At 50.4% G+C, this 14213-nt stretch overlaps 2 protein-coding genes across 3 annotated transcripts; both read left to right on the top strand.

The window, feature by feature from the left end:
• The first annotated feature begins 1071 nt into the window (after positions 1-1071).
• NRBP1 (nuclear receptor binding protein 1) lies at positions 1072-12430 on the top strand. The gene is made up of 18 exons (XM_025867943.2): positions 1072-1220; positions 4157-4386; positions 4574-4696; positions 5146-5247; positions 6069-6158; positions 6313-6353; positions 6693-6787; positions 8267-8350; positions 8536-8594; positions 8749-8847; positions 10241-10373; positions 10549-10654; positions 10798-10848; positions 10946-11081; positions 11289-11342; positions 11429-11492; positions 11745-11800; positions 11877-12430. Exons 2-18 carry the CDS (start codon positions 4177-4179, stop codon positions 11979-11981), a joined length of 1608 nt encoding a protein of 535 aa, XP_025723728.1. The 5' UTR covers positions 1072-1220; positions 4157-4176; the 3' UTR covers positions 11982-12430.
• Positions 12431-12517: 87 nt separating this feature from the next.
• KRTCAP3 (keratinocyte associated protein 3) lies at positions 12518-14213 on the top strand. Of its 2 annotated transcripts, none has more exons than XM_025867946.2 (7): positions 12518-12674; positions 12819-13003; positions 13092-13151; positions 13321-13527; positions 13659-13793; positions 13895-14007; positions 14107-14213. In XM_025867946.2, exons 1-6 carry the CDS (start codon positions 12647-12649, stop codon positions 14000-14002), a joined length of 723 nt encoding a protein of 240 aa, XP_025723731.1. In that variant the 5' UTR covers positions 12518-12646; the 3' UTR covers positions 14003-14007; positions 14107-14213. The 2 variants fall into 2 exon arrangements, with proteins under 2 accessions (XP_025723731.1, XP_025723732.1); XM_025867947.2 differs by having other exon boundaries at positions 14128-14213.

A 14213-nucleotide genomic window follows, 5' to 3' on the forward strand; every position in this document is an offset into this window, starting at 1 on the left:
GAGTCCCTGGATCGAGTCCTTGGATCGAGTCCTTGGATCGAGTCCCGCATCGGGCTCCCTGCTTGGCAGGGAGTCTGCTTTTCCCTCTGACCCTCCCCCCATCTCATGTGCTTTCTCTCAAATAAATAAATAAAAATCTTTAAAATAAATAAAAATCTTTAAAAAAAAGCTTTACTAAAAAAAAAAGGACTATTTTGAGAAAATGAGAGGGCTTTTGCCAGATACAGGATCCTTCTTTATATTAGTTAAGAAGGATTAGAGATTCCCTTTAAGGACAGTGAAATTTAGTGATTATGACATTCCCAAGTTGTGATAGTTGATTCATCTTCCTCCCTCCGTAATAGACGTCTAATGGCAGAGCGAATTTATACAGCTCAGACTCAGCGTTTAGTTTTCGCAGATCAATGGGCTCACCCAGAATCTTTTCTTTCCACTTCCTCGAAGTCAATCCAAAATTTTCCCAAACATCTTTTCAAGGAAGCCTTTGATAAATCTGTTTGGATGCTAGATCTGGCTTCTATCAACTTTTGGAGAAGTTTAATGCCTCTGATTCAGTTTTCTTGCATTTGTCAATTAGCATTGAATGATAATTTCAATTTTTTGTGAGGATCAAACGAGTTATCTGTGAAAACCTCTTGCAAAGTTTTGGTAAATATCAGTGCTATGCAATTTTCAGAATATATTCAGGAAAATTTTTAAGTTTTCTGAAGAATGGGTGTCCTGCGCAGTCTCGCCCCCCCAAATAAAGTGGATGGGCGCTCCTCCCGGATTGAGGCTACGTCTTTCGCTCCTTTTGTCTTTCAGTCGGACCAGAACTGTCATGGCGCCTTCAAGAAGAGAGGGAAGGCCTTTCGCCCAGCAGAATCATCGGGGGCACCTGGACTGGACGAAGGGATGGACAGAGAGACTAGCCCCAGTTGAGACCGAACACACCGAAGCCTCCGAGATGTCTCCGCCGGACAGGCTCAAGGGGAGGAGACGGGATTGAAGACTAGGCCAGCGAGCGATCGTCTTCCCGGGGCACCGCCCACCTTGACCGCCTTATCCAATGGAAACCCAACGGCAGTGCGGCACCGCCCATCTGTTGGTCGGGACGCCGCGAGGGCGGGGCCCGCAGTTCGGTTGCGCTGCGGAGCGCAGCTGTGAGGGAGTCTCTCTGGTCCACGACCCCGAACCCGAGCTGGAGCTGAAGCGCAGGCTGCGGGGAGCGGAGTCAGGAGGTAAGCGCCGAGGGGAATGAGCGGGAGGAAGGGGTTCGGCGAGAAGATGGAAGGTCGGCCTCCGCGGCCCGGGGTGCTGGGACCCCGGCAGGCGGGTGTCTGGTGGCGGCTCTGCTCGCTCGGCGGCCCAGGCCCGGCCCGCCGGAACCGAGGGGCCGCCCGGGCCCCACAGTCTCTGCCGGGCCTGCCCGGAGTTGCGGCGACCCAGAATTCTGCCGGCGCGGGGCGCGAGGCCGGGGCGTTCGCGTCGAACTGGGGCTGACGAGAGGCGGGGCCGGCGGCGGGGGCGGTGGTGGCGGGCCCCGCGGCCTGCGGAAGCGCAGCGTCGGGGCCGCGCCTGCTGGCGGAGGCCGGCGCGCCGACTGCGCGGGGGCGTGGCCTGCGCCCTGACGGCGCCGCGGGGCCGGCCTTTGATGAGGTGGCGGCCGCTGGCTCCCGGGCCTGCGGGACTGCAGGCGCTCCCTTGCAGACCGTGGGCAGGGCGACCTGTTGGAGCGTGAAGCCGTACCCTGCTCTTGCTTGACGTCAGACCGGACAGTCCTGTGGGTCCCGGAGGCCCTTTGGTCTGCTCGGGGTGAGGGTAGCTCAGAGGCCTGTGGCCTGTGAGCTGTCGCCGAGGAGTTGAAATGCAGAGGGGCTGCAGTCCAATAAATAAAAGTCTCCGAGAAAAACTTTGCGCGACGATCTACCTACACTGCTCAGAAGTGAACACACTATTCTCGGGGTTGCTGGAGGCGGCGAGGAGATTCCCTTGTAGGGGCGTAAATGACCTTTTCCGTATGTGATCTCTTACATCTCTGAATGACCCTGAGATGAAAATCCCAGCGTTACAATGGTTTCTTCATCAGGAGGGGAAGTGCTGGGGGATCTTGGGCAGTGCCTTCCTTTTGCCTGCTGGGGAAAGCTTGGGGAGGGAGAAGACAAGCACATTCCAAGGACATGTCTGTGACCGGTAAAGGATTGGCTTCTTTTGTGGTGTTCTGTGGATTGTCTGTGCCGAGTCCAGAGGTTTCCTTAGAGCCCATTGGTTACAGGCTTCCTGTATTAGAACTCCACTGGTATTTCCTATTATAATCTAGCTGGAAATTTTACTTAGCTGTTCAGATTCAAGATGCATTCTATAAATATAGGTGCTCTAGGAAGTAATCCATAAGAACTTTCTTATTACTTTCTTACTTTTCAGGGGAAGAAAAAGGAAAATGATCTCTAACTCATTTTCTGGTAGATTACTTAGATATACAGATAGTAGCTTTCTTGGCTGGTTGAATAAACTCTATGATAGTCAGGACCTAGAAAATAACAGGGAAAGAATATCTTGCCAGATTTTCTCTGTAGTGTGTTGTGGTTCTCTGGTATTTACTAGAATGTCATCAAATAAGAATCTCCTGATTTGGGTTGAACATAGTGTAGGCTGGGGGTGGAGATTGGCAGAAGCGGGTATCCAAGAGTTCTAAAATGAGGGCTTTTCAAAAGATTGGTGTTAGTCAGAGGCTTCTATATTCTGAACTGACTTAGAGGAGGAAATCTGCTTTCCAGAATGTCACTTTCATACTGGAGCCCTCCTTTGAGCCCAGCACACGCAGGTTTCAACTCCTTCACAGCCATTGTTCTTAGAGATTTGGAATAACATTCAGCGGTTGTCCTGTGACTGGACAAGTTAATGACATTTAGCTTTTGAGAATTCTTTTTCTTCCAAGTAGCCATGTATCTTGAAAAAAATATTATACTATATAGTACTTTTTCCTGTAACTGCCATATCTTGAGTTATTTGTTCTTTTTTTTAAAAATATTTTCTTTTTAAGATTTTATTCATTTGAGAGCAGGAGAGCCCATGCGCATGGGGGGTGGCAGAGGGGGAAGCAGACTCCCCGGCTGAGCCGGGAGCCAGATTCTGGGTTTGATCCCAGGACCCAGGACCTGAGCCAAGACAGATGCTTAACGGACTGATCTACCCTGGTGCCCCTTGAGTTATTTGTTCTTGAGGGAATATCTCTGTCAGGTCTAGTATCCCAGAGGGTGGAGCTTTGAGCCATGTGAATGAAATGAAAGCTGGAATCTGCAAGTTCTAGATCAGTTTAAATTTGTGGCTCCATGAATGTGGGCATCTCATTTATTTTATTCACTAGTGTATCTCAAGTACCTAGCCCAGTGCTTGGCCTACAGTAAGTGCTTAATAAACATTTGTTGAATGAGTGAATGAAAAAAAATGTTGCTAACCAATACCCATTTGCACACTCACATCACAGGGAAGGTGAGATCATCAGGGATGAAGTCACTAACCACTGCCAGTCACCTGGGCCAAGATAGCCTCATCATGGACTGGCAGACTTGATCTGTGTATAGGAGGGACAGATAGCAAATACCAGAATTCTAATGGAATAAATTAGCTGAGGGTTTCAGCTGGATAAATTCTCAGAGTGCTACAAGTCCAGCTTTAGGGCTGAATCAGTGGAACATTTTGGGGTCTGGAGTCATCTGTTCTGAACAGGGCCCATGTAGCTTAGTTCTTGAGCACAGTGCAAATAGAGGCAGGCGAGGATTCAAAGGGAAGGTTTTGGGTGAGTATTGCTGAGAAGGAGTGGTGTCTGTCCCTGATTTGGCCGTTCATTTGGACCTTACTAATGGGGGTTGTATTGTCATAAATCTTAGGTTTGCCACTCCTGGTGGGTCATCTTCAACCAACATAAGTTCCCTTCTCTAGATAAGAGAGTAGTTAATGTTTCAGTGTTCAGACAGGATTAATTTGATTTTGGATTTAGAGGAAATAAGGGAGGTATATGGTTTGTTTCCTTTTTAACCCCAGATGAGGTTATTAGGATTAAGCATGAAGCCCAACGTGGGGCTTGAACTCACCCAGGTGCCCCAGAATTAAATCTTTATGGATCTATCCTGACCCTTTCTGCCTTCTCCCTCCATCCTTGCCCCAACCAATGCAGGCTTGAGTGTTTGTTCCAGCATGTCGGAGGGGGAGTCCCAGACAGTAGTCAGCAGTGGCTCAGACCCAAAGGTAGAATCCTCATCCTCAGCTCCTGGCCTGACGTCAGTGTCACCTCCTGTGACCTCCACGACCTCAGCTGCTTCCCCAGAGGAAGAAGAAGAAAGTGAAGATGAGTCTGAGATCTTGGAAGAGTCACCATGTGGGCGGTGGCAGAAGAGGCGAGAAGAGGTAAGGTGGTTGTAGTGTCATTCTTGCGGGAGTGAATTCTAAATGCAAAGTGGAAAGGGAAAGTCTCAAAGGGGCAGACCAAACTTTAACAGATCAGAGCCTAGGAGAGGATGATCATGTAGAGTATTAAAATGGAGGGTTTATAAGGCAACTTTGATAATTCCTTTCCATTTGAATTTCTTCTCAGGTGAATCAACGGAATGTACCAGGTATTGACAGTGCATACCTGGCCATGGATACAGAGGAGGGTGTAGAAGTTGTGTGGAATGAGGTCCAGTTCTCTGAACGCAAGAACTACAAGCTGCAGGAGGTAGGTAATGGTGAAAGGATGTAGCCTGTGGGGTGTTAGAATGCAGGTGTTATGAAACAAGACAAAACCAGAGAGGGAGACAAACCATAAGAGACTCTTAATCTTAGGAAACAAACAGGGTTGCTGGAGGGGAGGGGTGAAAGGATGAGGTGGCTAGATGATGGACATTGGGGAGGGTATGTGTTGTGGTGAGTGCTAGATAAGACTGATTGTTATATAAGACTGATGCATCACAGACCTGTACGCCTTAAATAATACATTTTATGTTAATTAATTGAATTTAAGTAAAAAATAAAGAATGCAGGTGTTAAAGAGGAATTGGTGTTGAGAAGCTGAGTAGGAGGAGAGTATGTCGGGATTAGATCATTTCTGGGGAGGGATAAGGAATGGCTTTTCAGGATTATAGTGATTTCTGAACCCTGTTATCCCACACTCTCCCCTGCTTTCAGGAAAAGGTCCGTGCTGTGTTTGATAATCTGATTCAGTTGGAACATCTCAACATTGTTAAGTTTCACAAGTATTGGGCTGACATTAAAGAGAACAAGGCCAGGGTAAGAACTTTTTCTTGAGTTTACCGCAAAGAGACTAGCTACATTTATTGTTCTTTTTACATTCAGAGATAAAAATAAGGTAGTTTTGAAACAAAACTGGAATCGGCTGTTGTGGAGATGAAAGTAGGGCTTTGTCTATGTCCTATGCCTTTTGTCTGGTGATGGGGCAGAAATGAGCAAACTTTTGTTTCTTTCCCATAGCTCTTTTCTTTTTTCTTTCTTTTTCTTTTTTTTTTTTTAATTTTTTCTTTTTTAAAGATTTTATTTATTCATTTGGGACAGAGAGATAAAGAGAGAGAAAGCATGAGGAGGGAGAGAGGCAGGGGGAGAAGCAGGCTCCTCACTGAGCCAGGAGCCCAATGTGGGGCTTGATCCCATGACCCTGGGATCATGACCCGAGCCAAAGGCAGACGCCCAACCATCTGAGCCACCCAGGCGCCCCTTTCTTTTTCTTTTTTTTAAAGATTTTATTTATTTGTCAGCACACAAGCGGGGGAGCGGCAGGCAGAAGGAAAAGCAGGCTCCCCACTGAGCAAGGAGCCCGATGCAGGACTCGATCACAGGACCCTGGGATCATGACCTGAGCCAAAGGCAGACGCTTAACAGACTGAATCACCCAGGCATCCCTACTTCCCATAGCTCTTGTTCAGTAGTTTTTTTTCGTCCTGTTAAATCTAAGGAAGTGGTGCCAACAACAAAAGGGAAACTTAAAACAACCGCCACCACCAGACTTCTAAATCTAATACATATCTGGTATACATGTCATCAGGTAGGGGATCATTTCTACTCTAAGGCCTTATTTGAGTGCTTTGCCTCTCCAGGTCATTTTTATCACAGAATACATGTCATCTGGGAGTCTTAAGCAGTTTCTGAAGAAGACCAAAAAGAACCACAAGACTATGAATGAAAAGGTATGGAGGCAGAGCAGACAAAGCTTTAGGCTGGTTTAGGGGTTTTAAAAAGATTATATTAATCATGAAGCTCTAATCGGGAAGGGATGGAGGGGAACTAGTTGGAGGGTTAAGAGAGGGGATTACTGCTGACCCTTTGGTCAAACTGTTCCAGGCTTGGAAGCGCTGGTGCACGCAAATCCTCTCTGCCCTTAGGTAAGTAGGATCTGGTTAGTGTTTTTCCCCTATTTCCTGGTTTAGTTCCTCCAAACAGATTTTAGGGCACTACTCCATACTGTCCCATACTGTCAAGATTAGGCCCCTATTGTCTTTTAAAGGGTCCATCCTAATGCCCTGACCACGATGCTATCTCCCACCTCTTTCTCCTAGTGCTTATCCAGCTATTTTAACTCATCAGGCGTAACGGAGATTCAGAGTGTGGGGATTATCTCTGTGGTGACCAGCAGGAGACCAGGCCCTTGCTCCTCTTAACCCTTGGGTTCCCCCTGCCCTTAATTTCCCAGTGGCCCCTCTAACAGCCCAGTGCCCCCACAGCTACCTGCACTCCTGTGACCCCCCCATCATCCATGGGAACCTGACCTGTGACACCATCTTCATCCAGCACAACGGACTCATCAAGATTGGCTCTGGTGAGGGGAGGGAGAGGTTCTGGGCAGGGGAGCCTCGGGAATTTGGGAACCATGGGGGTAAGGTGAAAGGAGTGGGGAGAGTAGAGCCAAATTCTGAGGTGTGGGCTGGTGGTAAGAGATAGGACTTTGCTAGGGGTAATTAGGGGGTAGGGTCAATCTTACACCTTTTTTGGAGGGAAGTGGATTAATCCAGAGATCTTGATAGGAGGTTGGAAAAGGGCAAGAGTTGGGTCTAAGGTCTGACTTGAGCCCCTGGGGCCAGACCCTACCAAAGGAGGTTCCAGGCTGTGCCTGCTGTGAGTGCTTTCATTTGCCGTGTATCTGTGTGCTGTGTATAACATTTCTGTGTGCTGTGTCTTTGTGTGGTTTGTGTGTCCATTTGTCTGGGGCTTGGCTGCTCCATTGCTCACAACTTTTCTCTGTTTTCCTCCCTCCCGCTTACGGGCTGCTCTGTTCCCAACAGTCTTTCATAGGATTTTTGCTAATGGTGAGAGCTCCCTGTTGCCCCATGTGGGGCTCTGTTTGTGCTCCGTCTGCTCCCCTTTGCGGCTGCCCAGTGCATGCAGTCGTGGGAGCAAGCCCTATTCCCCTACTTCCCCTGCCTAATTATGCCTGCTTGGCTTCTCCCTACCAGCTCTCCACGTGCTTGCCCTTCCATAACTTGCTTGTTTCCTGTGGATTCTGCCTGGCTGGCCATTTTTGTCCTGGATTCTTATTTCCCTTCATCATCAGGCTGGTTCCCTAAATCATACTGTGCTCCCAGACTCTCTGTGATCTGTTGTCATTGTTGACGATCTGAGTGAGTCCAAATTGGGCCCGGCCCTGGTTCCTCGTTAAGGCCTGTGGCAGCAATGTTGAGGAATAAGGGAGTAGAGCAGGAGACTGAAATTTTGGTGGATTAAACGAGACTGATTCAAGGGTATTGGTTCAACTTTGAGCTGTTTTTGAGTTTTAGGCAGCAAAGGTGGGTGAGAAGGAGGCTATCTAGTTGGTTGTACTGTTAATCCTTCTTACCTTTTTTCTCCAGGTTTCTGAGATCTTTAATTGTCCCAGATTAGAAAGGGCTGCCTATGTTTTTATGCTATTTGCAGGGTAGCTGAAAGAACTAGACCACACGTTTTCATGTGACAGGGATTAGATATTCCTGAGCTTTGGGGAAGGTGAGCAGATCACAAGCAAAAGTTTTTCCTTAGCCTCCATTGCTTCTTGGCCAGCTCAAGGCCCCTGTATACGTATTAGTTTAGTGTGGAGTGTTTGTTGCTGCTGAATTAGGGACCTTAAATGAGAAGCAGTTGACCCAAGAAAGGGGAGGTAGGTGGTGTTCATGTTTAGTCTGTGGTTCAAGATGGGAAAAGGACAGGTTTGCGCCTTGAGGGTTAGAGTCATCAGGAGAGAATTTGGCTTTTGGGGACCTCTCTCTGGAGTGAGACTATGCTTTGTTGATGGTGGTCAGATTGTGGGTATCTCCCCTACTCCCAGTGGCTCCTGACACTATCAACAATCATGTGAAGACTTGTCGGGAAGAGCAGAAGAATCTACACTTCTTTGCACCAGAGTATGGAGGTGAGGCACCAGTTTCTCTGCCCTCTCCCTGTTCTCCAGGTTTCCACCTTATAACCTGAGGCCCAGAGGTAATAGAACTGAAACTTCTAGTTCTCTGCTGGCTTAACAAAAAGTTTTTAAAAGGCATTTCTGCAACCCCTTGCCCCCATCCTCTGATTCACCAAAGGCTTCTCTCTTTTCCCTAGAAGTCACTAATGTGACAACAGCAGTGGACATCTACTCCTTTGGCATGTGTGCACTGGAGGTGAGGAAACCACAAACAGTGGTGTTGGAAAGGGGTCAAGTTAGAAGATGGAAGGGGGAAATGGAGGGAGGACAAGTAAGGTCTTGAGGGGGTGATTTTGGAGCACTGAAGTTCTGAAGTTTCTGCTGGTCTTTTCTGTTCCCTCTCACTGCAGATGGCAGTGCTGGAGATTCAGGGCAATGGAGAGTCCTCATATGTGCCACAGGAAGCTATCAGCAGTGCCATCCAGCTTCTAGAAGACCCATTACAGAGGGTAAGAATCTTCTGGATCACTCCCTGAACAGACTTTGAAATGTTCTTTAGGTTTTTCTTCCTTTTTACTTACTTGGAATATACTGTCTTCTAAGAGCAAGAAAACAGAAAGCAGAAAGGACAGGCAGAAGCAGTGAATATTTGAATATTTCCCTAGGCGGTACCTATGTTGTTCTTTGTATATACACACACACAGGTTAAGGGTTTAAGATGGGTAGTACTGGGTGTAAAGGTAGTGTGTTAATTTAGGTGTGTTTACCTGGAGGTAAACTAATGTAATGATTACCTCAGGTAATTGGTATATGCTCTCAGACAACCATCTTGATATTTTTAAACAAATTGACCAGTTCGAATTAAATCTGTCATTTGGGGTTTTATATTTCTAGAGTTTTATGTAGGGAAAGTGCCCTGAAATAACAAGCTGAGATTTAAAGGGTGTAAGGTTCTGAATCAGTAGACGACAGTAAGTAGAGGCTAGATGGGAAGGTCCAAACAAGGATCGTTGGTAACATTAGATAGTGTGGCAGGGGGGCCAGTGGGAGGTCCCAAGGCTAGTGTGGGCTACGTCTCTAGTTCAGCATTAGGTTGGGGCATTCAAGTGACAGATTAGGGGGCGCCTGGGTGGCTCAGTTGGTTGGGCGGCTGCCTTCGGCTCAGGTCATGATCCTGGAGTCACAGGATCGAGTCCCACATCGGGCTCCCTGCTCAGCAGGGAGTCTGCTTCTCCCTCTGACCCTCTTCCCTCTCGTGCGCTCTCTCATTCTCTCTCTCTCAGATAAATAAATAAAATCTTAAAAAAAAAAGTGACAGATTAGGTATATGACCTTCTTGGCCTTCAAGTTTGTAAGGAGGAAAAGAAAAGCAGGTTAATCGTCATGGGACCTACGGGAGGTGGGAAAGGGGTGTGTGTGCGTGCAGAGGAAGCTTGGGGAAAGCCAGTGAACTCAATCAATGATTGTAGGAGACAAAGGAAATTGTGGTAGTTGGCTTGGAAAATAAAAAGGTGGTGAATACTGTTGACCACAGCAGATAGGTTTGGGAACAGAGAGGTAACTTCGGTGAGAATCGGAGAGGAAGGCAGGCAGTGAGTGGGCCGTTAAAGCGTGGAAGTAGAAAATCAGGAAAAAGAATTGGGAAGTTTGAATAGTAAAAAAAAAGAGAAAGCTTGTGGTTGGAGAGTAGAAAAACAATTAAAACCAGAAAAACCATGAACGGTACCTTTCATGTTAATACCTTAAAGCCCTTTCAGATACATGTAACAGTTTACTCCCTCAACCAGTGCTGACCACCTAGTATGTACAAAGCCTGGGCTAAGTATGAGTGATGAAGTGTCATGACGAACGCAGTGGTCTGGTTGCCAGATTCCCACTCTATTTCCTCATTCCCTTTTCTAGGAGTTCATTCAAAAGTGCCTGCATTCTGAGCCTGCTCGCAGACCAACAGCCAGAGAACTTCTGTTCCACCCAGCACTGTTTGAAGTGCCCTCGCTCAAACTCCTTGCTGCCCACTGCATTGTGGGACACCAACGTGAGTCCCCTTGGCCCTGCCAAGAATTTTCTACCCATCCGGAGCGTTAATAACTATCACTAGCAATGCTCTCCTTCCTTTTCCACTTCCAAAGGAATTCTTTACAGCCCAGGACCCCTGGGCCTTCCAGGACATTAATCTGACTAATAACTTTCCATTTCATCATGCCCTCCAGACATGATCCCAGAGAATGCTCTGGAGGAGATCACCAAAAACATGGATACCAGTGCTGTACTGGCTGAAATTCCTGCAGGACCAGGAAGAGAACCAGTACAGACTTTGTGAGTAATGAACTGAGAGGGTCTGAAAGGGACAGATTTGTCACTGCCACTGAGGGTTCTGTCAGCTGTCCATTCTTTGGGAGTTGGTGAATCTGCTGTTTTGCTTATTTCCTTCCTTTCACGTGCTTTCTCTTCTCCTGCAGGTACTCTCAGTCACCGGCTCTGGAATTGGATAAATTCCTTGAAGATGTCAGGTGAGAGAAGGGTGAGAGGAAAGGCTTGCTTGAAGAAGCAGGGTGGGTGTCCTGAGGCATTCACAGAGCCTGTGTGGCCTGTTTGATCTTGCTCTAGGAATGGGATCTACCCCTTGACAGCCTTTGGGCTACCTCGGCCCCAGCAGCCACAGCAGGAGGAGGTGACGTCACCTGTTGTGCCCCCCTCTGTCAAGACTCCAACACCTGAACCCGCTGAGGTGGAGACCCGCAAGGTGGGGCTAAGTGGGTGTGGAGGTCTCTGTGGTCATGGTGGAAGGGAGAAGAGCACACATCAAATAAGGCTTTGTCCTTTAGAGAAAAGAAGGTGTTTCTGCTTTCTAGCAAGCTTGTCCTGTAGGCTGCAAAGTCTTCTAGCTGTTGGGGGCTTTTTATTTCTTGGTAATACTACCGTGGTGACCCTCTGCGTCCCCTCTCCCTAGGTGGTGCTGATGCAGTGCAACATCGAGTCAGTGGAGGAGGGAGTCAAACACCACGTAAGGCTCAGGGCCAGGGCTGCAAAGGGCTGGGTGGCCGTGGGTGGAGAAGGGGAGCCTCATTTTCTGGCTGTCCTCTTCTCCAGCTGACGCTTCTTCTGAAGCTGGAGGACAAACTCAACCGGCACCTGAGCTGTGACCTGATGCCAAGTGAGTCTCTCCTTTCCCTCCGAGGATGAGAGTCTCTGTGTCTTATCTGTGAGGGACATTCTTAGGGGTGGGGAAGAAGGTTACAGGGCAGCAACACATTGATGCACATAGAACGAATATCTTAGCTCCTAAGACTGGAGGGTAGACGTGGCAGTTTCCGCTTGTTATCGTTCCTTCCCAGCTGGGCTGCCCCGACGGGCTGTGGGCCCCTTACTCGCACACCGTGCTCACCGTCTCCCTTCTCTCTGTCAGATGAGAACATCCCGGAGTTGGCAGCTGAGCTGGTGCAGCTGGGCTTCATTAGCGAGGTGAGCTTTCTGCCTGCAGCTGCCCTGGCCGCTCCATTCTCCTCTGGTCCCGTCTCACCCAGCTCTTCTCCCCCAGGCTGACCAGAGCCGACTGACTTCTCTGCTAGAGGAGACCCTGAACAAGTTCAATTTTGCCAGGAACAGCACCCTCAACTCAGCCGCTGTCACCGTCTCCTCTTAGAGCTCATTCGGGCCAGGCCCCTAATCAGAGCTGTGGCCGTCATTAGACGCGCGACAGCCTTCCTGCCCCCTCCCCCCCAGTCAGTATTACCCTGTGAAGCCCCTTCTCTCCTTTCTTATTCAGGAGGGCTTTGGGGCTCCCTGGTTCTGAGCATCACCCTCCCCCTTTCCCTTCTCTTCCTCCCCTCTGCACTTTGTTTACTTGTTTTGCACAGACGTGGGCCTGGGCCTTCTCAGCAGCCGCCTTCTAGTTGGGGGCTAGTAGCTGATCTGCCGGCTCCCGCCCAGCCTGTGTGGAAAGGAGGCCCACGGGCACTGGGGGAGCTGAAGTCTACAATCCCGCTGGGGCCGACGGGGCGGGAGAGAAGGGTGGTGCTGCAGTGGTGGCCCTGGGGGGCCATTCGATTCGCCTCAGTTGCTGCTGTAATAAAAGTCTACTTTTTGCTARAAGCGTCGTGTGTGTGTGTGTGTGTGTGTGTGTGTGTGTGTGTGTGTGTGCGCGCGCGCGCGCCTTCGCCGCTAGGGGGCGCGGGCTCGGAGCCYCGCCTGGGGCGCGCGCGGGGCTGCGCCTTCAGGTGGCGAGCGGGCGGGGCTGGCGGGGAGAGCGAGGGCGGGGCCGGGGCCAGGTAGAGAGAGCTGCCCGGCGGCGGCGCGCGGAGGGCCGCGATGAGGTGCTGCCGCCTCTACAGATTCGGTAATTTCCGGCCCCGGGCTCGGTCCCCTGCGTCCGCCGGCCACCCGCCCCACAGCCCCTGGTTCACCGGCGAGGGCGGCGGCCACGAGGGGCCGTCCGGTTCCTTTCCCGGCTCACGCCTGCCCCTCCCCCCGTGCTTTGCAGACGCGGCCCGCGGCCCCCGGCGGCTTATGCGCGTGGGCCTCGCGCTGATCCTGGTGGGCCACATGAACCTGCTTCTGGGGGCCGTGCTGCACGGCACAGTCCTGCGACACGTGGCCAATCCCCGCGGCGCCGTCACCCCGGAGTACACCACGGCCAATGTCATCTCCGTGGGCTCGGGGCTGCTGGTGAGGGCGGCGGGGGGCGGGACCGCGGGCGTGGGGGAGGGGAGGCGGGGCGTAGAGCGGCGCGGCCTTCAGGCTTTGTGTCTTCCAGAGTGTTTCCGTGGGACTTGTGGCCCTCTTGGCATCCAGGAACCTTCTGCGCCCACGACTGGTGAGAGGGGATTTCTGGAGCTTTAATGAGGCTTGGGGTCAGGGAAATGAAGACCCGACTCAGTTTCATCTTTAAGTGGGAGGAACCTCAAACAGAAACCAAGGTGCCTTATAGTGAGAGAGGCAGCCGGCGCGCCCAGCTGCTCACCCTGATCTTCTGCCCCTGCCAGCACTGGGCCCTGCTGGTGGTAGCTCTGGTGAACCTGCTCTTGTCCGCCGCCTGCTCCCTGGGCCTCCTCCTTGCTGTGTCACTCACTGTGGCCAACGGTGGCCGCCGTCTGATTGCTGACTGCCATCCAGGACTGCTGAATCCTTTGCTACCGCTGGACCAGGGGCCTGGACGGGCTGACTGCCCATTTGACCCCACAAGAATCTATGTGAGTGCATGCTCTTCTCAGCCTTTTTGCAGTCTCCAGGGCCTTGGCCCTGGCCCTTTCAACCACCCCTACTTGCCTACTTCCTGTCCTGCTCCCTCTCAGTGGCCCCCCCTTTCCTCTTCGCCTTGTAGGATACAGCCTTGGCTCTCTGGATCCCTTCTTTGCTCATGTCTGCAGCGGAGGCTGCCCTGTCTGGTTACTGCTGTGTGGCCGCACTCACCCTGCGTGGGGCTGGGCCCTGCAGGAAGGAAGGGCTTCAGGAGCAGGTAAGCGAGAGGAACAGGAAGGGCTCATTCAACACGGACTGGCTGTGTTGAAAAAGTGCTGCTCCTCGGGGCAGGAGTACTAACTCCATCCTCCCCTACAGCTAGAGGAACTGACAGAGCTTGAACTTCCTAAGTGTAAAAGACAGGAAAATGAGCAGCTACTGGATCAAAATCAAGAAATGCAGGCATCCCAGAAAAGCTGGGCTTAGGACAGGTAATCCGTGAGAATTGGGGCCAGGGAAAGGGTGGAGGCAGGGAACCACTCTTAGAACTGGGTCAAGTCCTTTGCTGTGCTGCTTGCCCTCTGACCCAGGTTGTCCGTTCTGTGGAGCAGGTGCTGATCCAGAGGCTCAGTTCACAACGGTGACATAAACCCCAAGATGATGTAAACAGTTGTAATAAAAGAACTGTTTTCTTCTA

This window comes from Callorhinus ursinus, unplaced genomic scaffold (assembly GCF_003265705.2).
Source record: "Callorhinus ursinus isolate GAN/ISIS: 27379988/994484 unplaced genomic scaffold, GSC_fseal_2.0 scaffold10, whole genome shotgun sequence".
Classification (NCBI taxonomy): domain Eukaryota; kingdom Metazoa; phylum Chordata; class Mammalia; order Carnivora; family Otariidae; genus Callorhinus; species Callorhinus ursinus.

Coding starts and splice junctions, on each gene's coding strand:
- NRBP1 (XM_025867943.2), top strand. CDS start 4,177: ATGTCGGAGGGGGAGTCCCAGACAGTAGTCAGCAGTGGCTCAGACCCA. Junction 8,848..10,240: donor TAGAAGACCCATTACAGAGG/GTAAGAATCTTC, acceptor TCCCTTTTCTAG/GAGTTCATTCAAAAGTGCCT. Junction 10,655..10,797: donor AGAGAACCAGTACAGACTTT/GTGAGTAATGAA, acceptor CTTCTCCTGCAG/GTACTCTCAGTCACCGGCTC.
- KRTCAP3 (XM_025867946.2), top strand. CDS start 12,647: ATGAGGTGCTGCCGCCTCTACAGATTCG. Junction 13,152..13,320: donor ACCTTCTGCGCCCACGACTG/GTGAGAGGGGAT, acceptor TGCCCCTGCCAG/CACTGGGCCCTGCTGGTGGT. Junction 13,794..13,894: donor AGGAAGGGCTTCAGGAGCAG/GTAAGCGAGAGG, acceptor CCTCCCCTACAG/CTAGAGGAACTGACAGAGCT.